General features: G+C 48.1%; 1 protein-coding gene across 1 annotated transcript; it reads right to left on the reverse strand.

Annotated features, from left to right (window-relative positions):
- Window positions 1-2,774: 2,774 nt before the first annotated feature.
- Window positions 2,775-21,213, reverse strand: CEACAM1 (CEA cell adhesion molecule 1). Its single transcript, XM_024132797.3, has 8 exons — window positions 20,871-21,213; window positions 19,350-19,709; window positions 15,519-15,791; window positions 14,365-14,643; window positions 7,076-7,205; window positions 6,304-6,356; window positions 5,576-5,607; window positions 2,775-4,556 (listed from the first exon to the last, which is right to left on the reverse strand). The coding sequence occupies exons 1-8, from the start codon at window positions 20,932-20,934 to the stop codon at window positions 4,443-4,445; spliced, it is 1,305 nt and encodes a 434-aa protein (XP_023988565.1). The 5' UTR covers window positions 20,935-21,213; the 3' UTR covers window positions 2,775-4,442.
- Between the last annotated feature and the right edge of the window lie 5,559 nt (window positions 21,214-26,772).

A 26,772-nucleotide genomic window follows, 5' to 3' on the forward strand; every position in this document is an offset into this window, starting at 1 on the left:
TCTTTGTTAAACATTTCTTGTATTTTCTCAATCCATGCTTCCATTCTATTTCCGAGATTCTGGATCATCTTATTTATTTATTTATTTATTTATTTATTTATTTATTTATTTATTTAATATTTATTTTTGTCTGTGTTGGGTCTTCGTTTCTGTGCGAGGGCTTTCTCCAGTCGAGGCGAGCGGGGGCCACTCTTCATTGCGGCGCGCAGGCCTCTCACTGTCGCTGCCTCTCCCGTTGTGGAGCACAGGCTCCAGACGCGCAGGTTCAGTAGTTGTGGCTCACAGGCCCAGCCATTCTGCGGCATGTGGGATCGTCCCAGGCCAGGGCACGAACCCGTGTCCCCTGCATCGGCAGGCGGACTCTCAACCACTGCGCCACCAGGGAAGCCCTCTGGATCATCTTTATTATCATTACTCTGAATTCTTTTTCAGGTAGATTGCCTATTTCCTCTTCATTTATTAATGAGTGGGATTGTGTTCTTGTCTTACTGGTTGCTTGGCCTGAGGCTTCCAACACGGGAGTTTGTAGGCTGTTGGGGAGAGCTGGGTCTTGGTGCTGAGATGAGGACCTCCGTGAAACCTCACTCTGATGAATATTCCCTGGGCTCTGAGATTCTCTGTCCAGGGCTTCCAACAGGGAGCTCCCACCCCAGGAGCTTCAGCCCAACCCCCAGCTCGTGAATCAAGATCCTTCAAGCCGCGTTGGGGGGGGGGGGGTTGGCAAAAAAAAAAAAAGAGAGAACAATAGCAAAGTACAAAATAAAATTAGACTAGGAAAGTAACAGACACGTTAGAAAGAATATCAAAATAAAAATATAGAAATATAGATGAATCAACAACCAGAAGGTGCAACAGTACCACAATAGTAAAAAAGAGGAGGAGGGAAAAGAAAAAAAGAAAAAAAAAAAGGGGGAAAAGGCCTTGGCTGTGGAGGGCGGGACCTAAGCAACGGTGAGGTTTGGGCAGTGGGCGGGGCTATGCTTAGGACCCATAGGGCTGGAAAAGGCCCTGGGGGCTGTGGGGGTGGGGCTTAGTCTCAACAGAACAGAAGGGGCACAGGCGTGCCCCCCACCCCTGGTATCAGAGGGTGGGGGACCTCACCTGGGAGCCCAGCAGGCTTCCTGGGCTTGAGTGGGCAGGGCAATCGCCCCCTGCACCTCTCCTGCTCCTCCCAGAGGGCCCCTCCTGCCTGCCTCTCCTGATGTCCCCCGTCTCCCTTCTATGCCCCCAAGGACCCACGTGGCCTGGAGAGGGGTTTAGAGGGCAGGAGATCCGCCTGCGAACTCAGCAGGCTCCCCAGGGCCCAAGTGGGCGGGGCAAATGCCCTCCACTCCTCTCCCGCTCTTCCCGGAGAGTCCCTCCCACCTGCCTCTCCTGATCTCCCCGGCCTCAGGGGTGCCGATCTTGTCTGGCCTTCACTTCTCCTCCCCCCTTGGTCCCCCTACATCCTACCGGTTCACTCTGGGGTTCCTCCCGTCTCCTTGGGGGTCAGAGTTCCCCACCAGTGGCCAGCAGGCGCCCTAGTTGTGGCGAGATGCTAACTCCGCTAACTTTAGTACTTCCAGCAGAGGTGTTGAGGGCCTGGGTTATTTAGGCGTATGGGAATGGAGGGAATGACATAACTGAGGTTGTTAAACAAGGAATCAACAGGCTTCGACGATGTATTGAATCTAGGAAACGAAAGAGCAAGGGCTGAGGAAGCAGTGGCGTCGCTGGGAGGAGTGAGTGGCCTGTGGGGGAAAGCCAGTTCAGGCGGGGAGCGATCTCAGAAGGTATTTGGACGTGAGTGTCATGAGTTCTGGGAAGCAGAACGGGCTAGAGATATAGATGAAGGAGCCGCCTGCAGAGAGGTCATGGAAGCTGTGGCAGGAGGGTGGAGTGGAGCGAGACAGGCAGGTCTGAGTAGGAAATCTGACGTCGGGGTGCAATGAACAGGTGGGGCTGGTAGGAGGAGAGTGTCCAGAAGGAAAAAGTTGTGTGTGGTCTCAGATGTTGTGAAAGTGAGCAATGTGAGGACAGTGAAAGTACCTTTGAATTGGCCAAGAGATGGGTGCTGATCTTCTGCTGCTTCCGGTGGTCTTGGGAAGGGAACCACCACTGCAGAGGGCCAGGAGAAACCAGGACATGAGGAAGGAGAAAGACAGCACACGTTTCAATTGCTTGGAAGTGAAGGAAATGAGATATCAGGTTAATTAAGGAATGAAGGTTATCCAGGTTAGAAGAGCTCTGACCCTCTGAGGGGCAGAAAGAAAGGAACAGGGTACAAGGAAGAGGGAGGGTGCTAGAGAGATTTCTATACCCTGAAGCCGTGGAGACTGTTGGAGTGAAAGCTGTATCGCTGCATCTGATTCACTGGAGCCATCTGCGTGGGAAGTGTGATTTGTCCCTAGTAAAGAGGCCAGGAGATCTACTCATGAAATCGTCTTCTGTCCCAGAGGAAGACAGGCAGTTTCTTCCAGGCAGGTTGGAGCTGTGGCTTGTTGCTCTAGATAGACTCACTTTGTGAGCAGGTGTGCAAATGAATTTAGCGAATTCTCTGATCGCTAGATCACATACCATGTGGACTTAGAAATAGGCTCACGCTGACTCCCTATTAAGCAATTTCTGTTTCTTCTGCCTGTAAAGAAAACATTGTAGCAAATAATACCAACTGTGAGGCAGCATGTTGATGCCTGATATATAATTTTTATTATAAATATAGAGCAAATTTTACAAATAATTCAGAAGCGGCCTTAGCCAGGCAAAATTAAATTACACAGAATAGCGTGGATGAGGGGAGGTATATACAGTCTGTGTCAGGGTTAAAAAACCCTGAAAGAGGTCCCTGAGTACAGAGAACTCCCAACCAACCCTCTCTGAGGGGGCCAGTTCCACACAGCATTAGATCAAGTAATGAATATGGAATAAAACCCTTCTCTCAACAGCCTCAAGGAGGTTCCATCCATGCAGAAGGAGGCTGGGTGGGAAGTAGACGTGCCTCTCCTTCTCCTGCCCTTCCTTTTTATGCTGACACATTGGGTCTCATAGACCCCCTGGGAGAAAACAAATTTCAGAGGCTTTCACGAAGCCAAGCGCTGAGTTATAATCCTCCCCTGGTGTCCCGAGGAGCATTGGCACCAGTGCAGCTTGTAAACGATGCCAACTGCGTGGGTGGTCGTGTCCCCGCCAGGGGCTCCTGCTTCCCAAGAACCAAACACACCTTAGCAGAGGCCAAGGTTTCCTGAGAAGGGGAGCGGGGCAGATGGAACGTGCACAGGCAGAAACATGGAATAGAATGGCGCTGATGGTTGGTCTGAGATGCCTAGAAACTGAGCGAGATCCCTTTCTGGCCATGAATGTAGAAAACTGCTTCTTCTTATCTTCTTTTTGGAGCCCCTGACATAAAAGGCTTGAGGAGCTCCTGGCCAGAGGGACTTGAGGGGTTTTGGTGTCTTCTTTCACCTAAGGCAGTCAGATTGGCTTACACAGCAAATTAAGTAAACATAACCCCTTTCACATAAACAAACAATTACAAAAATTTAAATGGCGAATGTCTCAGAAGGAAGGAAAAAACCCAATACCCCAAATTGTACATTCTTTAACCATTATTTAAATAATCTCTGCAGGGTAACTTTCTGATTCCTTTCCCAAATCCCAGCAGATTGTCTCTGTTAAGAGCTGATTGTCTTCTAAAGCGATAATCCCTCCATCTCTGAGCATTTCCTTTAATGAGCCCATAAAGTTATTAAAACAGTATGTGCATTTTTTGCAATTTCCATTAGGATTCACTTATGGACTTTGAGAAGTTGTTTTCTAGTTGCTTCTAGTAGGTTCTCTGAAGACAGGCTTTCAAAGGTTTAGGTGGTATTCTAGCTAAGTAGTAAGTTGTTTAGCCCTGGTCCTGCAGGTAGACGACCCTGAAAGTGGACAAAGGTATAGAATTTCCCAGTTCAGAATTGGTTATGTATGTGTTTTCCTGTGAATGGTGGGTTCACACCGGGCTTCAGAGAGCAGGAGAAGTTTTTCCTTTTCCTCTCCTTTTCTGGCACATGCATTTCAGTGGATCAAGGACATAATTTCCAGGTTATGGCAAATTCAAGTTAAACTCCAATATGAAAGGACTGGGGTGGGAAGGAATGAGTGTGTTCTGAATAGGCAAGTTTAAAACCAGTTTAGGTCAGGAAATGGGGAGGCGTGGAGGTTCTGGCAACTCTCTCCCAAGGTGTGCTTTGACAAAGTTCAATGACAAGGAAGGTTGGGTTTCCTACAGACCTCCTCCTGGATGTACCTTTTCATCTACTGACACTGAAGGAAAGGACTGTGACCAGGCAGCCTGGAGGAGCCTCATTAGGGGCGAAAGGGCGGGGAAAGACACTATTCCCATTTTCCCCGGATGGCAAAGGGATCTCCTAGGGATGGGGATGAGAAGCTTGGAATAAGTGCAGCGAGCAGGACTGGTTGCATTACTTATTTTTCACTTCTGAATAAACTGTTTCTGTGGCTGATGGGGAGGCTGAAGTTGGTTTCTTTGATTCCTGGGCATTGAAGTTCAGGGCAGAATATGCAACTTCGTCAATCTGAAAGGAATGAACAGCAGTCAATTAAATCAGTGTCGTAGGCCAGGCCCTCACCTTGTCCAGTGTGGTTCAGCACCACATGCTTTCACCACTTTGAAACTTTTAGTTCAGAGAAGGGCTTTTATTACCCATTTTCTCTGCTTACTAACATCCAATTGAATGTTCATTAGAAGAGATAGATTATGGAATGCTACAATGGAATATGATGATACAACAATGACAATAAATAAACGACAAAGGCACACAACAATATGAATGAATCTCACAAAACATTTTTGAATCAAAGAAGCCAGACACATGTATACACTGTATTTTTCATTTATATAAGTGCATAATCAGGTAAAACTAATCTAATGCACTGGAAATAAGGATAGTCATTACTCTTTGGAGGGAAGTAACTGGAGCGTTTTGTGTGTGTGTTTGTTGGGGGGGTTGATTTTTTTAAAATGATTTGGGTGCTGTTTACATAGGTATGTACAACTCATAGAAACTTAAACATTGTTAAAATATACTTATGATTGAAGCATTTTTCAATATAAATGTATATTCTATTGAAGGTTAAGATGAGAAAAATTCAGTACAATTATTAGAAAGTAAAGGAACTAAGACCTCAGATCTATTAGATTGGAAATTATCATTCGATAGTAAGAGCAGGGTCAGATTGGGCAGGAGAGGGAGAATGATCTAGTGCCTTCCTTGAGCTGGGCATTGTGTCAGGTCCTTCACCTTTGTTATGTCATTTAATTCCTTGAACTTCTCTTTGAAGGAGGCAGCATGTCCATTTTATACATGAAAAAGCCGGGGATCAAAGAGGTTAAGTTACCAGCCCAAGGTCCCAGCCAGGATTCAAGTTCACCTCTTGCAATGAGGTAGACTGGTGGGGGTATACTTCTTTGTTTGTTGCTGAAGTGAGGAACTTTGACCCAAACTTGATCTCACTTTTGTATCTTCAAGAATAACCCATTCTACACAGAGATATTTCCATGAGAAAAGGAGCCAGTGAAACTGGCTGTGCTTACCTTGTTAGGTGAATTGTCAGAATGGCTGTGACCTAGGGAAACAAAGGAGAGTTATCAACCCATGAAAATGCAGAGCTGACGTATGGCCTCAGAACGTGGTGTTCCTAAGCTGTTGTGCTTCTAGCTGAAGGAGGTGGCAGGTGGCAGGTGGTGGGAGGGTGGGGTGGGGAGGTGGCCCATGATTAAGACTTAAGGAATTTGCTTCCCTCAGTCTGCGGTCCAGACCCCAGGGCATTAGACCAAGGAGGGGTGGGGAGAGGCCTCAGTGCACTTCCGAAGATTTCTTCCAGTTCACAAGGCCTGAGTTTTGCCCAGGTGTGTGTCTCAGCAGCAGGCTCCAGTGGCAAGGAGGGGCATTGAGGCCCACAGTACCCAGAGCACCAAAGGCAGGGAAAGTCTCACCAAAGGAGATGCCCGCATCCGTAATAGAGGCAGGAGGGAGAAGGAGGTAGGATGAGGAAATGGCTCCTGGAAACATGTCCATCTCATGGCCTGCTTGGCTTGCCTGGCCTAGGAGGGGCGAGTGTCTCTCCCCCAGCTGCGTCTCAGGGGAATCTTTTGCAGCAGGAAGGGTGTGAGGACCTATGCCAGTTTAAGATTGGGAAACTGAGATCCCCTCTAATAATTCAGAAGGTAGGGATTCACTTGGCAATCCGGGATTCCCTGGTAGGGCAGGGTATGTAGTAGTGGAACATACGAGCTCTCACCGGGTGAGCAGGTTTACTTACTCTGGTCGTGGTCTGAGGATTTGTGCTCTGTGAGATCGCGCTGGTCACTTGCCCTAAATAAATATCAGACACTGTGACTGCTATTCCCAGGCACAGGGTCTTTGCTCCTTGAATTAGGAAGGACACTGTCAGCATGATTCCTTGGGGCTCCTCCATGTTCACTTATACCTTGGTTGGTCCTCTTTCCTCTGAGGACCTCCTTCTTCAACCTACCTATCATCCCTTCTAGTGTTTACTCCTCTCCTGCTTACTGGCTGTTCACATTTAGGGCCATTCATGCCAACTGCTTCTATTTCTACCCTGACACCTTTCCCCTTTTATAAATAGATGCTGTTCTTTCGTCACTTTATTTGTTGCCCAGGAGGCCTTTGGTTGTGTCTGCTTTTCTCAGGTTCTCTTCCTGTCCTGTCCCTCTCTCCTCCTGCTACTGTTGTCGACAGAGCACGGGACTCCCTTCCTCCTGCTTCTCCTTTCATCTCCTCATTAGTTTTCCTTCTTGGACCTTGGCTTCCCTGACTGGGGACAGAGGAACATAATGGGTTCTGCCCCCTCTAAACCAGATGGGGATGGGACTAACGATGTCCAAGAGACATGAAGCATGAAGCATGAAGACCAGGGAAGAAGCGACCCACAGGAATTAATGCCAAGAAGAAAGACTTTAGGAAGAATGAGGAGCAGATCCAGGTCCAGAGACAGAGGTGAAGTCTCCTTCCCTCTCCCGAGCATGGCAGTTAGCCTCGGAGAAAGCAGAATGAGAGGAAAGGCATCATACCCTTCAGTTTTTTTGATGTACAGAAAATACACCAAGGCTGCTATCAGAGCAACCCCAGCCACGACTCCAATCACGATGCCGGCAATAGCACCACCTGAGAGGCCAGAAGAACTTACTTGTGTTGAATCATCTGTCATGGAAAGAAAAATGAAGAGTCAATGAAGATGACATTATTTTACAGTGGGGGGTGCTCTGGGAAATAACTCTCAATATGAAATAGTCTCGACTTGTTCCTTCACGGAATAAAATTTCTGTGGAAGGTTGCTGTGAGGTGACTAGCTGACTACATTTTTGTAATTTTTTTCTCTCTGAGTGTATTTCTAGGTTGGTGGTCGGACATGCCTCAATTCCAGTGTGGCCTTTCTGCACTCAGATATTTTTGAAGGCTTTGGAAATGGAAGAAGCGCTGATGGTTATTTTTCTATGTTATAGTTTCCCATCTTTTCATGATTACATCTTTCTCTGGGTGTGGCCCAGGTGTGGCCGCCTTGAATATGTGCCTGTTAGGTGTCTTGGTGGGGATTTATTGATGGAAGGCCCTCTGAATTCACTGCCCCTCTGCACAGAGACCACCCTTCACACAGGTTCCCAGCAGGAATATGAAATCAATCCCAATTCTGCGAGAAATGATTTTTTTGTGATGGGTGACTCTGGTTCAAGGACTCCTCACCAGATTTGCAGACACTCTCTTAGAACTGCACTGCAGCCTAAAACTTCCTCCTTCCCTTTCTCCTTCCCAGGGATCCAATATGCATCGTGGTCTGAGGACCCTACCAGGCTCCTCCCACTCCTGCTCCACTTTCCTTCACAGGCATTTTTGCCAATGAATGTCTTGTATGTCTAATCCCATCTGGGCTGCATCTCACGGGATGAAAACTAACATACTAGATGTGAAACTTTGCACTCAACTCCTTTTTTTCTCTCTTCTATATTTACTCAGTAACATGTTCCTATGGATCTTTTGTGTTATGCCTTCCTTCCCCAAATATATAATACCTTTTGCCTCTTTGTTCTTTTTTTTATTTCAGTTTTCCTCACCATTCAACTCAAAATTGAAAATTAATGCTAATATTAGCTATTGTTATGATGTACTTACTATGTGCCAGATTCTGTGCTATATATAATATTTCCCATATATCTCATTTAATTCATATAATAACCCTGTCAGATAGACATTATTTCCATTTTACAGATGGAAAGTCTGAGGATTCCAGTAGTGAAAAACCCAAAGTCATATGGCTAATAAGAGGTGGATCTAGAGTTAGGTAGTCCTTGACTCTAGGAGTACCCGACTTCACATAGCCTAATGATAATAGTAGTAATTATAGCAGCTAACATTTTTGGAAAATTTTTCCTTTGTGTGTATTTTGCTGTGGGTTTAATTGAATATTACATTAAATCTGAAACAAAACCATGAAGCAGGTACTTTTATTGCAATTTTCAGTTGAGGAATCTGAGGCTCAGAGAAGTCAAGAATCCTGTGCAAGAATTTATAATTGTAAATGCTTACATTAAAAAAGTAGATCTCAAATCAGCAACCTGAATTTACAACTTAAGGGACATGAAAAGCAAAACAAGGAAAAAAAAATGAACCAAAGCTAGCAGAATGAAGGAAACAATAACAATTAGAATGGAGATAAATAAATAAGAGAATGGAAAAACAGTAGAGAGAATCAATAAAACCAATATTTGGCTCTTCAAAAATATTAACAAAATTGACAAATCTTTAACTAGATTGACTAAGAAAGGAAGATTCAAATTACTAAAATCAGAAATGAATGTGGGAACATTACTACCAATTCTACAAAATATGAGTACTATGAATAATCATTTGGCAACAAATTGGATAACTTCTACAAAATGGACAAATTCCTAGAAACATGAAAGCTACCAAGATGAAATCACAAAGGAATAGAGACTATGAATAGACATATAAAGTAAGGAGGTTAAATCAATAAAAAACACTTGACAAAAATCCACTAACCCTTCATGATGAAAACACCCAAACTAGCAAAAGAAGGAAACCACCTCAACATAATAAAGGCCATATATAAAAAATCCACAGATAACATCATCCTGAATGGTGAAAGACTGAAAGTTCTTCCTCTAAGGTCAGGAACAAGACAACAATGCCTGTTTTTTCCACTTCTATTCAGAATAGTATTGGATGTATTAGCCAGAGCAATTAGGCAAGAAAAAGAAATAAAGGACATCCAAATTGGAAAAGAAAAGTAAAATTGTCTCTGTTTGCAGATAACATGACCTTATATGTAGAAAACCATAAAGATCCCCCAGAAAACTGTTAGAACTAACAAACAAATTCATCAAAGCTGGAGAATACTAATCAACATGTAAAAATCAGTTGTTTCGGGACTTCCCTGTTGGCGCAGTGGTTAAGAATCCTCCTGCCAATGCAGGGGACATGGGTTCGATCCCTGGTCCGGGAAGATCCCACATGCTGCAGAGTAACTAAGCCCATGCACCACAACTACTCATCCTGTGCTTTAGAGCCCACAAGCCACAACTACTGTGCCTGCGTGCCACAACTACTGAAGCCCACGCACATAGAGCCCGTGCTCCGCAACAAGAGGAGCCACCACAATGAGAAGCCCGTGCACCACAATGAAGAGTAGCCCCTGCTCGCCGCAACTAGAGAAAGCCCGTGCACAGCAACAAAGACCCAGTGCAGCCAAAACCAAAAAAAAATAAATGAATACTATCAAAAAAAAATCAGTTGTTTCTATACACAAACAATGAAACATTCAAAAAGGAAATTAAGGGGCTTCCCTGGTGGCGCAGTGGTTGCGCGTCCGCCTGCCGATGCAGGGGAACCGGGTTCGCGCCCCGGTCCGGGAGGATCCCACATGCCGCGGAGCGGCTGGGCCCGTGAGCCATGGCCGCTGAGCCTGCGCGTCCGGAGCCTGTGCTCCGCAACGGGAGAGGCCGCAGCAGAGGGAGGCCTGCATACCAAAAAAAAAAAAAAAAAAAAAAGGAAATTAAGAAAATTTTATTTACAGTACTATCAAAAATAATGAAATATTCAGGAATTAACCAGGGAGGTGAAAGATTTATACACTGAGAAACTATAAATAAACACTGCTGAAAGAAATTGAAGAAGACATAAATAAATGGAAAGACATTCCATATCCATGGATTGGAAGACTTAACATGGTTAAGATGACAGTACTACCCAAAGTGATCTAAGATTCATCACAATCCCTATCAAAATTCCCCAATGACTTTTTTCTTTTTTTTTTTTTTTTTTTTTTTGCTGAAATAGAAAATCAGCCCTAAAATTCATATGGCATTTCAGGAGACCCCTAAAAGCCAAAAAAATCTGGAAAAAGAAGAACAGAGTTGGAGGACTCGCATTTCCTGATTTCAAAATTTGTTGCAAAGCTACAGTAATCAAAAGTGTGGTATTAGAATAAAGACAGACATGCACAACAATGGAATAGTAAGCCCAGAAATAAACCTTCGTATATATGGTCAGATGACATTGACAAGGGTGTCAAGATGATTATATGGGAGAGTTTTTTCAACAAATGGAACTGGGAAAACCAGATATTTATACAACAGAAAGAAGTTGAACCCTTACCTAACACCATATACAAAAAAAATTAACTCACAATGCATTAAAAAAATCTAAATATGAGAGCTAAAACTAGAAGAAAAACATAGGCTGAAAGGTTCATGACACTGGATTTGGCAATGATTTCTTGGATAGGAAACCAAAAGCACAGGCAAGGAATAAAAAAAAAATCAGTAAATTGGACTTCATCAAATTAAAAGACTTTTATGCATCAAAGTGAAAAGACAACCCACGGAATGGTAGAACATATTTGCAAAACATATATATCTGTTAATGGATTAACATCCAGAATATGCAAAGAATTATTACAACTCAACAACAACAACCCAGCGTAAAAATGGGCAGAGGAGGGCTTCCCTGGCGGCGCAGTGGTTAAGAATACACCTGCCAATGCAGGGGACACGGGTTCGAGCCCTGGTCCGGGAAGATCCCACATGCCGTGGAGCAACTAAGCCCATGCACCACAACTACTGAGCCCGTGAGCCTAGAGCCCGTGCTCCGCAACAAGAGAAGCCACCGCAATGAGAAGCCCGTGCACCGCAGCAAAGAGTAGCCCCCGCTCGCCGCAACTAGAGAAAGCCCACATGCAGCAATGAAGACCCAAGGCAGCCAAAAATAAATAAATTAAATAAATAAATTTTAAAAAGAATGGGCAGAGGAACTGAAGAGACATTTCTCCAAAGAAACAGTCTCTTCAATAAGTGGTTCTGGGAAAACTGAACAGCTACATGTAAAAGAATGAAATTAGAACACTCCCTAACACCATCCACAAAAGTTAACTCAAAATCGATCAAAGACTTAAATGTAAGGGCGGGCACTATAAAACTCTTAGAGGAGAACATAGGCTGAGCACTCTTTGACATAAATCGCAGCAATATCTTTTGATCCAGCTCCTAGAGTAATGAAAATAAAAACAAAAATTGACAAATGGGACCTAATTAAACTTAAAAACTTTTGCACAGCAAAGGAAACATAACAAAATGAAAAGACAACCCACAGAATGGGAGAAAATATTTGCAATCGAAGTGACCGACAAGGGATTAATCTCCAAAATATACAAACAGCTCATGCAGCTCTATGTCAAAGAAACAAACAACCCACTCAAAAAATGGGCAGAAGATCTAAATAGACATTTCTCCAAAGAAGACATACAGATGGGCAAAAAGCACATGAAAAGATGCTCAACATCACTAATTATCAGAGAAATGCGAATCAAAACCACAATGAGGTATCACCTTACACCGATCAGAATGGCCATCCATCATCCAAAAGTCTACAAACTGGGCTTCCCTGGTGGCGCAGTGGTTACGAATCCAATGCAGGGGACACAGGTTTGAGCCCTGGTCCGGGAAGATCCCACATGCCATGGAGCAACTAAGCCCATGTGTGCCACAGCTACTGAGCTGCGCTCTCAAGCCCGCGAGCCACAACTACTGAAGCCCGCACGCCTAGAGCCTGTGCTCCGCAACAAAAGAAGCCACCGCAATGAGAAGCCCGAGTACCGTAATGAAGAGTAGCCCCCCCCACCACAACTAGAGAAAGCCCATGTGCAGCAACAAAGACCCAACTCAACCAAAAATAAAATAAATAAGTAAATAAAATAATAATAAAAAAGAAAAAAAGTCTACAAACAATAAATGCTGGATTGAGTGTGGAGAAAAGGGAACCCTCCTACACTGTTGGTGGGAATGTAAATTGGTACAACCACTATGGAGAAGAGTATGGAGGTTCCTTAAAAAACAAACATAGAACTACCATATGATCCAGCAATCCCACTCATATACATATGAGTACATATATTTGGAGAAAACTATAATTCGAAAAGATACAAGCACCCCAATGTTCACTGCAGCACTATTTACAATAGCCAAGATATGGAAGCAACCTAAATGTCCATTGACAGAGGAATGGATAAAGAAGATGTTGTACATATACACACGATGGAATATTACTCGGCTGTAAAAAAAAAAGGAATGAAATAATGCCATTTGCAAAAACATGGATGGACCTCAAGATTCTCATTCCAAGTGAAGTAAGTCAGACAGAGAAGGACAAATATGATATGATATCACTCGTAAGTGGAATGTAATTTTTAAAAAATGATACAAATACAAGTGAACTTATTTACAAAACCGGAACAGACTCACAGATTTCGAAAACAAACCTATGGTTACCAAAGGGGAAACGTCCGGGGGGGAGGGAAAAATTAGGAGCATGGAATTAACATATACACACTACTATATATAAAATAGATAACCAACAAGGACCTACTGTATAGCACAGGGAACTCAATATTCTGTAATAACCTATATGGGTAAAGAATCTGAAAAAGAATGAATATATGAATATGTATAACTGAATCGCTTTGCTGTACACCTGAAACTGACACAACATTGTAAATCAACTATACTCCAATAAAATTTTTTTGAAAGATATACAAATGGCCAATAAGCACATGAAAAGATGCTCAACATCACCAATAATTAGGGGAATGCAAATCAAAACCACAGTGAGATATCACTTCACACCCTTTTGAATGGCTATTAAAAAAAAAAACAGAAAACAACAAGTGTTTGCAAGGATGTGGAAAAATTGGAACTTTTGTGCATTGCTGGTGGGAACGTAAATGGTGCAACCACTGTGGAAAATGGTATGTCAGTTCATCAAACAGTTGACCAAAGAATTGCCATTTGACCCAACAAATCCACTTCTGGGTGTGTGCTCAAAAGACTGAAAGCAGGGATTGAACAGATATTGGTACACCCATGTTCACAGTGGCGTATTCACAATAGCCAAAAGGTGGAAACAATTTAAAAGACAATCAACGTATGAATGATAAACAAAATGTGGTATATACATACAAAGGAATATAATTCAGTCTTTAAAAGGAATGAAATTCAGATATATGCTATAACATGGATGGAACCTTGAAGACACAATGCTAAGTGAAATAAATCAGACCCAAAAGGATAATTATTATATGATTCCACTTATACAAAATAACTAGAATAGTCAAATTCATAGAGACAAAGAAAGTAGAGTGGTGGTTGCCAAGGTTTGGGTTGGGAGACTGGGGAGTTATTGTTTAATGGGTACAGAGTTTTAGTATGGTAAGGTGAAAAAGTTCTAGATGGATAGTGGTAATGATTGCATGAGAATATGAATGTACTTATTCCTACTGAGCTGCAGTCTTAAAAATGGCTAAAATCATATATCTTATGTATATTTTACCACATTAAAAATGGTAACAGGGCTTCCCTGGTGGTGCAGTGGTTGAGAGTCCGCCTGCCGATGCGGTAGGCACGGGTTCGTGCCCCGGTCCGGGAGGATCCCACATGCCGCGGAGCGGCTGGGCCCGTGAGCCACGGCCGCTGAGCCTGCGCGTCCGGAGCCTGTGCTCCGCAACGGGAGGGGCCACAACGGTGAGAGGCCCGCGTACCGCAAAAAAAAAAAAAAATGGTAACAAAAAAACCAAAACAAAACAAGGAGAATCTTGTGAAAGTCACACTAAAATGCCAAACCCAGGATAAGAAACTTAAGTATATTTGATTTAGAGATTAAGCTCTTATCTATTTTGCTGTTTACTGTAATGGTCTCTTATTTGATATTCTGCCCCCTGTGACCTCTATCCATTTTGCACACCGTTTGTAGAGTAATCCTCCCGGGAAGACGTAGCATGGGGCGAGTGGTCACTTACATTTCACATCCAGCCTGAGGGGGTCACTTTTGCTGGAATTGGCCTCGTTGGAGACCTCACACTGATAATCCCCGGCATCCTCCCTCCTGACGGGGTTGATGGTGAGGGTGCTGTTGTCTGGGGACAGCTTCATCCTCTCTGTGAGCAGTAGACTCTGGCCATTGAAGAACCAGCATATGGAGATCCCAGTGTCATTTGTGCGGCAGGTCAGGACCACGGTATTCTCATGTTCTGTGACTGTGGTGTTGCTGGCTTCGATGGAGGGCTGTGCCACTGGGTCTGTGGAGAGACAGAGGGGTGACTGGCTGAGAATAGGTCAGGGGCCTGGGGCCGCGCTCCTTCCTCAGAGGTCTCAGCCACTCCCGGGGCCCAGTGAGCTCTGTAAAGGTGACCCAGAGGATGGCCCTGACCCTGTGAACAAGGTCGTGGGTCTCTCTTCAGGTGACGATCCACAAGGAGAGGGCTGCGACTCCTCTCTGAAAGCCAGATACCCCAGGATGACCCCTGACCAGTCTCCCTGGACAGCTCTGTAGTATCAGCACTAGGCACGTCTTCTCAGCCCATCTGTCTAGCATCTTCGACATCAAGTGGGATTTTTCATTAACTTTCATTGACCTTTTTCCACAATGTTCTTTGACTTTAAAATAATTCAGGTCCCATTCCTTATATACACTTCCGAGTACACTGGGGAAGGCAGGCTTGCCAGCTCTGTGCATCTCTGGGGCCAAGGGAACTTTCCATAAAGTAGGGGAGGCATCTACTTCCTGTTAAGTAATTTCTTAGACTGGCCCAACACAGTCTCCTGGACTGTAGAAGGGTTAAGTATCCCTCTGAGCCAAGGACAGTCTTGTTTTAAAATTCCCCAACAATAACTACCCCTCATTTTCACTCATCCTGAGTCTGAGACATTAACTTTTTCTCCCATCAGAGGATGGTGACCCTGAGCCTCTCAAGACAGGAGCAGCCGTTGCCTCCCAGTCTTGGCTCAAGGCTGGGCCTGCCCAGATTTGCCTGGGACAGGAAGTCATGGCCAGCCTGATATCCCGGGGTGAGGGTCCATGTACCCGGACCTGAGCGGGATGGGTGCGGTCTGGCCTCTGGCAGTGGAGATTCAGTCGGGCTGCCTGGGGCACATAGGAACAGAGGTTACTCACAGATGACATTCAGGGTGAACGGGTCACTGCGGCTGACACTCACTGGGTTCCGAGTTTCACACATATAGGGTCCTGTGTCATCCCTTGTGACACGGAATAAAGTGAGAGTCCTGTTGTCCTCAGACAGCTCCAGCCTGGTGCTGTTGGGGAGGCTCTGATTGTTGATCCACCACATGTAGGTGTTCTGAGTCTCAGGTCCGCATGTTAACACTACAGTGTCCTGCTCCACGGGGCTGGAGTTGTTGCTGGTGATGACGGGTGAGGGTAACACCGCTGTGAAGACAACAGAGAGAACACTGCCCCTTTTATACCTGGATTCCTCCAATAGCATCTTCAATCAGAGCTGGCATTTCTCACCTTTGAGCCAACCTGAGTCCTTAAAGAGTAAGGCAGGTCTTTGTATCACAAGACAAATGCATGAACATCTGAACTCAGAGAATATAAGGCCACCTGCTCTATGTCTGAGAGAAAGCACAGACTTCCTCAAGTGTCTGTCATGTATCAAGGTTTGATAGCAGTAACATAGGCCTGGAAATCAGAGACCCCTTGCTTCCTCATTCAGTTTTTTACTGACCAGGTGACGACCTGACTGACCTTGGGGTGTTCACCTGGAACATGCAGGTCCTGAGACCCTTCAAGCTGCACAGACCTACACTGCCTGGTGGAGATGTGTTTTCACTGAGTCCTCGATTTCCAAGGTTCCCTAGAGATAGGTAATGATGGGCCATCCCATAGTCCTTAAACCCCAAGAAGACTGGGCAGCGTGGCCTGGAACTGGGTGTTTGAGCAGAAATAACACACGGGGCGACCCAGAGCAAGCCTGGTGGTCAGTCCAGTATTCAGGCTGCAGGGCCATGAGGTGGGGCAGTTCTGCCCAGGTGTTAAAGGTGATTGACAAGACAGTGACCCCATAAAAGCTAGGCGAGTCCAAGGAATGATTAGAAAAGAGTGAGGGGGAGGGACTTCCCTGGTGGTCCCGTGGGTAAGACCCTGCGCTCCCAATGCAGGGGGCCCGGCTTCAATCCCTGGTCGGGGAACTAGATCCTGCATGTATGCCACAACTAAGAGTTCGCATGCCGCAACTAAGAAGCCCGCCTGCCACAACTAAAAGATCCTGCATGCCGCAACTAAGACCCAGCCTAAATAAATAAATAAATAAATATTTTTTTTTAAAAAAAAGAGTGAGGGGGACACGCAGGAGCTGGCTGGCTTTGGCAGCAGAACCAATGTCTCTGCCCTTAGTCTTGGACAGAATTGACTGGGGAGAGGTCTGAGTCTCTGTTTTATAAAGAGAGGAGTGATTTAAATTAGTAGAAACGTTCTGTGTTATGTTAATAACTTTAGGAGACGAGGTCCCTGTCACCAATTTCTGTGGACAGTCAGGCAAATGGGGAGGAGGCCCACCACTGGCATGTGGCATGTTTTCTTTTCTTTCTACCTCAGGAAACACAGCTGGATCAAATTTGTGTGAGTTGGGCCAAGTCTAAGTGAAAGGACAGTGGCTTGGGCACCTCATCGTCGGAGAGCCCTATGATACAGGTACCATCATGAGGACACACGGGCAATGAAATAGGCAGTACAGCTGTCAGATGGCACAGGGTCTGTCAGCCCCACCCTGGGAAGGTCTCGGGAACCACTGAGAGGAACGGGAGGCTCACAGAAGCACGAGAGTGTGAGTCACAAATCAAAGAGGTGAAGTGAGCCACTGGGGACTGCAGACCTGTCTTTCTGCCTTTGACTCCCTGGTTGAGTCACGTAGGGCTTAGATTCAGGGGTTGCGTAAGCCTGTTACGTGGTGTGTTCCACCTGTTGGCATCCTGGAGGGAAAGAGCCCTGGACCAGGGCAAGGTGGGAGCTCATTCTCCTGGTGACCTGGGGAAACTGGCTCATGTTGGAGCCTCGCAGAGGCTGCTGCTCCCACTGATTTCTGTGTCCTTTACTATTGCCCGGGAGGGTGGGCGTGGCCACAGGTGTTAGCAGGACGGGAACAGGGCAGTCAGCCATTTGCGGGAGTATCTGTGGAAGGCTTAAGGGTAGGGGAGCTGTGCAGAGCAGGGCCAGTCCCGGCTGGAAAGAAGGAGGAGGAAGATGAGAGACGTGGAAGCAGCAGAGAGAGCAAAAAATGTCCATTTACAAGTGACTTCAAAATGGGGGTTACAAGTGCCTTCAAAGATCAAAGATCCAAGAGCCCCACTGCTGCCCAGAGGCAGGACCCCTGCAGCCCTGGAAAACCCTCCCATGGCCGAGCAGCCCCACAGTCACCGTGAGACCTGGCTCCCAACGTGCTTTAGGGGAGGGTGGTCAGAGGATGGAACATGGGTCCCGTCCCTGGAGAGACAGGGAGTAGGTGTGGCCAGTACCTCCTAGGATTCTGCATCCAGATTCCAGTGCCTGAAGAGATTATAGGTCATTCATTCATTCTTATTCCTTCCATCCTTCCTTCATCAAAGAAAGGTTGAGAGTTTACCTGTTGGGCCCTGTGCTGGTTGCAGGTGTAGGTTGGAGAGTGAGGAAACCGAGTCCTTTCCATGTTATTCCAGCGGGAGTGACACCCAGCACGTTAGGAAACAAACAAATAAATGCTTTCTCATCCAGCGCAAGGAACTTGTGCATTGGCTACCTGAAGAGGGAAGGCCTGGACATTCCTGTCACTGACTATGATCATTGATGCAGGTAATTTAGTTCTAGAGTAAACAGGATTAAGTTTCCATTTCCTTTCACTTTCTGTGCCAGAGTCTCCCTCTGAGCTGGGGATGCCCAAGAAGAAAGGATCTGAACCAACAGCTGGTTTCTGGGTCCAAAGATGCACAACAAGTCCCCCGGGATGGAGGAGAGGATGGGGCTGTTATCTTGGCATGACTCTGATTGGCCAGTCGTGGTCTGTGTGACTCTGATTCAGTGAGTGTAATCCCCTTTAACTCAGTTTCTCCTCATTAAAATAGAAAAAATGGTAAATTGTCTCAGGATTGCCATGTTGCCTGTGTATTAACCTTAAATCATTAATAACTAACTGACCTAAAGCTGAGCATAGAGGAGCTGACCATAAAAACTGCATCTACTGTTAGCTGCATCCACAGGAGAGGGCTCCCTGGGCTGTGCCCCGGTGGTCGGGGAGCTGCCAGGAGCACCTTCTCTCCTCTGTTCCTCCCTGAGGATGCCGACCTTCCTCTGGAGTCTCCTGAGTCCCCCAGGTGGTCGGCTGATAACCTGGGGATCTAGCCCGTCTTGCTCTCCATGCTGAGTCTCAGGTGAAGGCCCAGACTCCACCCCTGCTCAAATGTGGCTCTTGGGGCTGAGCCCTGGCTGGTGACCAGCTCTGAAGCCTTGGGACTCAGGCGGCTGGGAAATCATCGCTCCCGGTCAACCCCGTCCAGGAGGCTAAAACCCAACAGTGGCAAGTATTCTCCGGGGTCGCTGGAGGCGAGAGCTGAGAAGCTGGGCAGGGGCTTCCCGGGGCTGAGCTTCTCTGTGGGGGTCCCAGGGGGCCCTCAGGCCAGTCCCATACTGAGTCCTACAGGGTCTTCCTCAGCGTCATGGGCACAGGGGGGGGCCCAGGGGGTTGAACTGAGGCTGATCTCCCTCTGCTGGGTTACTCCCATCAGCCTGGTCCTTCTTTCTGCACAGAATGTCTTCGGGGTCCGGATTCTGCGAAAGAATTCTGATCCTTTGAAGTCTGTATCCACTGTGTGTGTGTCCTGCACTAAATGTTCAAACCCCAACCTGGGATGTAATACAGAGGGGGATGGAGACACAGTCCAGGCCTGTCAGTCCTCTGCGTGTGAATAGAATTCACCCCACCCAACACCCAGAGGTCAGAGAGGAATCACTCACGGTATACGCGGAGTTGTCCAGTTACACTTTCAGTCTGTAAATCATTCTTTGTAATGAGCAGGGTGTAGTATCCTGTGTCGTTCTGGGTGACGTTCTGGAACAGCAGGGATCCATTGAGGTATATTGTCTCTCGACCGCTGTGTGCAGGCCCAGTGGCATTTGCACTACCGTCTGTTCTACATGATGCAATTAGTTGGTTGCTCTCTACCCCTTCTCCTCTGTACCAGCCATAGCCTAGAAGATCCCCTGTCACATTGTGGACAAGTAGAAGAACATCCATGCCTTCTGCAGCATTGAAGGGCACCAGTTCGATAGTGGGTTGCGCAGTGGTGGGCAGGTTCCAGAAGGTTACGAGTGAGACTGGGCGGGAAGAGAGAGAAATTAATATTCTGACCTATGTGTTGGGATGGAAAAATGGGGCCCTGGGTCCTGAGCAGGTCTCTTCATCCCTCAGCTTTGGTGTGTGTTTTTGTTTGTCTGTGTGTGTGTGTGTGTGTGTGTGTGTGTGTGTGTGTGTGTGCGCGCGCGCGCGTGTGTGTTTGCTACAGGTTCAGGGTCAGCAGCATGACCCCCATTACTTCAGCCCCTTTGAGCTCGTTATTTCCTCGGTTTCCCCAGGTGTCTCCCTGGCTCACTCCCTTGCTGCCCTCACACGCTTGCTCACTCAGGGGCCTGTTGGGAGCTGCCCTCCTTGACACCTGCTCCAAAGACCCTCCGTCTTCACTGTCTGACCTTTCCCTGCTCCGTTTCCTTCATGACACTTGTCAGCACCTGACAGCACATTCTAGATCTCTTTGCTTGTCTGTCTTCCTCCCCATAGAGTGTGAGCTCTGGGACGGCAGGGACTTGTCTGATCCTGGTTGTAACCCAGGGCCTGGACCAGGCTTCAAATACCAGGTGAGGAAGGAATGAGTGTTCCCAGGGCCTCCACCGCCTGGTGTTTTTTTTTTTTTTTGCGGTACGCAGGCCTCTCACTGTTGTGGCCTCTCCCGTTGTGCAGCACAGGCTCCGGACACGCAGGCTCAGCGGCCATGGCTTACGGGCCCAACCGCTCCGCGGCATGTGGGATCTTCCCGGACCAGGGCACGAACCCGTGTCCCCTGCATCGGCAGGCGGATTCTCAACCACTGCGCCACCAGGGAAGCCCTACCGCCTGGTGTTTATTTGTCAGTTTCTAAGGGTGGTGGGTAAGGACAGTGTTTAGCTTCTTGGTTGCATTTTTTTCTGGATTGACACCCTGACATAAATTGTTATTGTCATCAGTTTTGAAAAATTACTGCTCAGTGATGAATAATTTGGAAAATGTACAGTAATTGAGGTTTTCCTGCCCCTCGCCAATCCCACTTCATTGAGCTTTTCCTGTTGCTCAGTCCCTCCCCCCCTCCCCTGCTCCCATGTCCTCTCCCCTCAGGTCCAAACAGAAGCCCTCTGGCCCCTCTCAGAGCCCTGTCTCCCCCAGAGACCTCAGCCAGTCTCTGTTCTCCCACCTCTGCCCACACCCTGAAAATTGTCCCCTCTCACCTGCCAGCAGGAGCCCGTTCCAGGGGATGCACCCTCTGCAGGCAGGGGCTAAGCGGGGCTCCATGGTGTCTGCTGTCTGCTGTGTCCCTCCCTCTGTGAGAAGAGCTTCAGCTCCCAAAACGCTCACAAGCACTGCTGTCTGATGTGTGAGCTCTGCTGTCCTTCCTCCCTCTGTGCTGGGCCTCCTCCTGAGGCAGGAGTACTTTGCTGGGTCACATGGGCCAGGGGCGGGGTCTGTGCCCAGAACCCTCCCTCTCCCTCCCCTCTCATTCCTGCCTGCCTAGTGCCCTTCTCCCCCTTCCCTTTCTGTTTACAATTCATTTCCCTGTGAACCGCTGCTCTTTCTGCCTTTTTCAGCTTGACTTCTCAGCCTAGAAACACACACACACAATTTGCCATTGGTTGGGGGGAGCACAGCCCTGGGGCTCGGTGTCCTGGGCATTGCCCACAGTTCGCAGTTGGGGTGCACAGTCAGCCTCTCCCCCACAGCCTCCGCTTCCCCTTCTGGGTTTTCCCTTTAGAGCAGGAGCCCTGCGGCTACATCACGAACCCTTGTCACAGGAATGTCACCCACACTGTGCATTGGAATCACTGTGGAACTTTATAAAGACTGTGAATGCACAGATGACACCTTATAAATGCTGTTTCAGCAGCTTCCCAGGTAACGTATGCCCAGCCAGGCTGAGACCCCATAATGTGGGCTGGGGTAGACTCTTCTCCTCTCTTGTGCACACAGAGGGTCTGCAGATTCCGTTAAAGCGCAGAGTCTGCCTCAGCAGGTGTGGGGTGGACCCGCGAGTCTGCATCTAACTAGCCCTCAGGTGATGCTGATCATACAGGGCTGTGGAGCACAGTTTCAGCAGCAGGTCTGTCAGCACCACACAGACACCTAGAGGTCCCCAAACCAGGGTATTATTTCCCTTTGTGACACAGAGGGTCTTTCCAGTGTTCTCAAATGCTCTGAGAAGGTTTCGTTCTGTTCCTGCCAGAAGGCTCCAGGAAAGGATTGAGGGGCTGGAGAGGGTGCAGAGTGAGTGATGCCTGGTGAGAGGGACGCTCCTTCTCTCTCCATGGGGGTCTAGCTGGGCCACAGCTTCCTGGGACACACACTGATGACCTGAAGGAATAGTAGCTCCTAAAGGTGTGAAGTGGGCCAACTCCTGGCTGGATGGAGGAGCTGTCCATTGTGGGGAGCTTGGAGAGCGCGAGGAGAGCTCTGGACTAAGGTGACACTGGTGAGGGTCTGATTCTGCTGGGCTGAGGGAGGTCTGTAGCCCTTGGGGAGGCTCTAGCCTGTGGAGTAACTCTGCCGCTCTCTGGTGGACAAGGAGGGAAGTGCAGCAGTTACCATGCCATGCTTCTCTGCAAGTTTATTCAACACCATGAACTTTGTGTGTGTGTGTGTGTGTGTGTGTGTGTGTGTGTGTGTGTGTGTGTGTGGTACTTTGTCAATAACACACGGGGCGACCCAGAGCAAGCCTGGTGGTCAGTCCAGTATTCAGGCTGCAGGGCCATGAGGTGGGGCAGTTCTGCCCAGGTGTTAAAGGTGATTGACAAGACAGTGACCCCATAAAAGCTAGGCGAGTCCAAGGAATGATTAGAAAAGAGTGAGGGGGAGGGACTTCCCTGGTGGTCCCGTGGGTAAGACCCTGCGCTCCCAATGCAGGGGGCCCGGCTTCAATCCCTGGTCGGGGAACTAGATCCTGCATGTATGCCACAACTAAGAGTTCGCATGCCGCAACTAAGAAGCCCGCCTGCCACAACTAAAAGATCCTGCATGCCGCAACTAAGACCCAGCCTAAATAAATAAATAAATAAATATTTTTTTTTAAAAAAAAGAGTGAGGGGGACACGCAGGAGCTGGCTGGCTTTGGCAGCAGAACCAATGTCTCTGCCCTTAGTCTTGGACAGAATTGACTGGGGAGAGGTCTGAGTCTCTGTTTTATAAAGAGAGGAGTGATTTAAATTAGTAGAAACGTTCTGTGTTATGTTAATAACTTTAGGAGACGAGGTCCCTGTCACCAATTTCTGTGGACAGTCAGGCAAATGGGGAGGAGGCCCACCACTGGCATGTGGCATGTTTTCTTTTCTTTCTACCTCAGGAAACACAGCTGGATCAAATTTGTGTGAGTTGGGCCAAGTCTAAGTGAAAGGACAGTGGCTTGGGCACCTCATCGTCGGAGAGCCCTATGATACAGGTACCATCATGAGGACACACGGGCAATGAAATAGGCAGTACAGCTGTCAGATGGCACAGGGTCTGTCAGCCCCACCCTGGGAAGGTCTCGGGAACCACTGAGAGGAACGGGAGGCTCACAGAAGCACGAGAGTGTGAGTCACAAATCAGAGGTGAAGTGAGCCACTGGGGACTGCAGACCTGTCTTTCTGCCTTTGACTCCCTGGTTGAGTCACGTAGGGCTTAGATTCAGGGGTTGCGTAAGCCTGTTACGTGGTGTGTTCCACCTGTTGGCATCCTGGAGGGAAAGAGCCCTGGACCAGGGCAAGGTGGGAGCTCATTCTCCTGGTGACCTGGGGAAACTGGCTCATGTTGGAGCCTCGCAGAGGCTGCTGCTCCCACTGATTTCTGTGTCCTTTACTATTGCCCGGGAGGGTGGGCGTGGCCACAGGTGTTAGCAGGACGGGAACAGGGCAGTCAGCCATTTGCGGGAGTATCTGTGGAAGGCTTAAGGGTAGGGGAGCTGTGCAGAGCAGGGCCAGTCCCGGCTGGAAAGAAGGAGGAGGAAGATGAGAGACGTGGAAGCAGCAGAGAGAGCAAAAAATGTCCATTTACAAGTGACTTCAAAATGGGGGTTACAAGTGCCTTCAAAGATCAAAGATCCAAGAGCCCCACTGCTGCCCAGAGGCAGGACCCCTGCAGCCCTGGAAAACCCTCCCATGGCCGAGCAGCCCCACAGTCACCGTGAGACCTGGCTCCCAACGTGCTTTAGGGGAGGGTGGTCAGAGGATGGAACATGGGTCCCGTCCCTGGAGAGACAGGGAGTAGGTGTGGCCAGTACCTCCTAGGATTCTGCATCCAGATTCCAGTGCCTGAAGAGATTATAGGTCATTCATTCATTCTTATTCCTTCCATCCTTCCTTCATCAAAGAAAGGTTGAGAGTTTACCTGTTGGGCCCTGTGCTGGTTGCAGGTGTAGGTTGGAGAGTGAGGAAACCGAGTCCTTTCCATGTTATTCCAGCGGGAGTGACACCCAGCACGTTAGGAAACAAACAAATAAATGCTTTCTCATCCAGCGCAAGGAGCTTGTGCATTGGCTACCTGAAGAGGGAAGGCCTGGACATTCCTGTCACTGACTATGATCATTGATGCAGGTAATTTAGTTCTAGAGTAAACAGGATTAAGTTTCCATTTCCTTTCACTTTCTGTGCCAGAGTCTCCCTCTGAGCTGGGGATGCCCAAGAAGAAAGGATCTGAACCAACAGCTGGTTTCTGGGTCCAAAGATGCACAACAAGTCCCCCGGGATGGAGGAGAGGATGGGGCTGTTATCTTGGCATGACTCTGATTGGCCAGTCGTGGTCTGTGTGACTCTGATTCAGTGAGTGTAATCCCCTTTAACTCAGTTTCTCCTCATTAAAATAGAAAAAATGGTAAATTGTCTCAGGATTGCCATGTTGCCTGTGTATTAACCTTAAATCATTAATAACTAACTGACCTAAAGCTGAGCATAGAGGAGCTGACCATAAAAACTGCATCTACTGTTAGCTGCATCCACAGGAGAGGGCTCCCTGGGCTGTGCCCCGGTGGTCGGGGAGCTGCCAGGAGCACCTTCTCTCCTCTGTTCCTCCCTGAGGATGCCGACCTTCCTCTGGAGTCTCCTGAGTCCCCCAGGTGGTCGGCTGATAACCTGGGGATCTAGCCCGTCTTGCTCTCCATGCTGAGTCTCAGGTGAAGGCCCAGACTCCACCCCTGCTCAAATGTGGCTCTTGGGGCTGAGCCCTGGCTGGTGACCAGCTCTGAAGCCTTGGGACTCAGGCGGCTGGGAAATCATCGCTCCCGGTCAACCCCGTCCAGGAGGCTAAAACCCAACAGTGGCAAGTGTTCTCCGGGGTCGCTGGAGGCGAGAGCTGAGAAGCTGGGCAGGGGCTTGCCGGGGCTGAGCTTCTCTGTGGGGGTCCCAGGGGGCCCTCAGGCCAGTCCCATACTGAGTCCTACAGGGTCTTCCTCAGCGTCATGGGCACAGGGGGGGGCCCAGGGGGTTGAACTGAGGCTGATCTCCCTCTGCTGGGTTACTCCCATCAGCCTGGTCCTTCTTTCTGCACAGAATGTCTTCGGGGTCCGGATTCTGCGAAAGAATTCTGATCCTTTGAAGTCTGTATCCACTGTGTGTGTGTCCTGCACTAAATGTTCAAACCCCAACCTGGGATGTAATACAGAGGGGGATGGAGACACAGTCCAGGCCTGTCAGTCCTCTGCGTGTGAATAGAATTCACCCCACCCAACACCCAGAGGTCAGAGAGGAATCACTCACGGTATACGCGGAGTTGTCCAGTTACACTTTCAGTCTGTAAATCATTCTTTGTAATGAGCAGGGTGTAGTATCCTGTGTCGTTCTGGGTGACGTTCTGGAACAGCAGGGATCCATTGAGGTATATTGTCTCTCGACCGCTGTGTGCAGGCCCAGTGGCATTTGCACTACCGTCTGTTCTACATGATGCAATTAGTTGGTTGCTCTCTACCCCTTCTCCTCTGTACCAGCCATAGCCTAGAAGATCCCCTGTCACATTGTGGACAAGTAGAAGAACATCCATGCCTTCTGCAGCATTGAAGGGCACCAGTTCGATAGTGGGTTGCGCAGTGGTGGGCAGGTTCCAGAAGGTTACGAGTGAGACTGGGCGGGAAGAGAGAGAAATTAATATTCTGACCTATGTGTTGGGATGGAAAAATGGGGCCCTGGGTCCTGAGCAGGTCTCTTCATCCCTCAGCTTTGGTGTGTGTTTTTGTTTGTCTGTGTGTGTGTGTGTGTGTGTGTGTGTGTGTGTGTGTGTGTGCGCGCGCGCGCGTGTGTGTTTGCTACAGGTTCAGGGTCAGCAGCATGACCCCCATTACTTCAGCCCCTTTGAGCTCGTTATTTCCTCGGTTTCCCCAGGTGTCTCCCTGGCTCACTCCCTTGCTGCCCTCACACGCTTGCTCACTCAGGGGCCTGTTGGGAGCTGCCCTCCTTGACACCTGCTCCAAAGACCCTCCGTCTTCACTGTCTGACCTTTCCCTGCTCCGTTTCCTTCATGACACTTGTCAGCACCTGACAGCACATTCTAGATCTCTTTGCTTGTCTGTCTTCCTCCCCATAGAGTGTGAGCTCTGGGACGGCAGGGACTTGTCTGATCCTGGTTGTAACCCAGGGCCTGGACCAGGCTTCAAATACCAGGTGAGGAAGGAATGAGTGTTCCCAGGGCCTCCACCGCCTGGTGTTTTTTTTTTTTTTTGCGGTACGCAGGCCTCTCACTGTTGTGGCCTCTCCCGTTGTGCAGCACAGGCTCCGGACACGCAGGCTCAGCGGCCATGGCTTACGGGCCCAACCGCTCCGCGGCATGTGGGATCTTCCCGGACCAGGGCACGAACCCGTGTCCCCTGCATCGGCAGGCGGATTCTCAACCACTGCGCCACCAGGGAAGCCCTACCGCCTGGTGTTTATTTGTCAGTTTCTAAGGGTGGTGGGTAAGGACAGTGTTTAGCTTCTTGGTTGCATTTTTTTCTGGATTGACACCCTGACATAAATTGTTATTGTCATCAGTTTTGAAAAATTACTGCTCAGTGATGAATAATTTGGAAAATGTACAGTAATTGAGGTTTTCCTGCCCCTCGCCAATCCCACTTCATTGAGCTTTTCCTGTTGCTCAGTCCCTCCCCCCCTCCCCTGCTCCCATGTCCTCTCCCCTCCGGTC

Source organism: Physeter macrocephalus, chromosome 17 (genome assembly GCF_002837175.3).
Source record: "Physeter macrocephalus isolate SW-GA chromosome 17, ASM283717v5, whole genome shotgun sequence".
NCBI lineage: Eukaryota > Metazoa > Chordata > Mammalia > Artiodactyla > Physeteridae > Physeter > Physeter macrocephalus.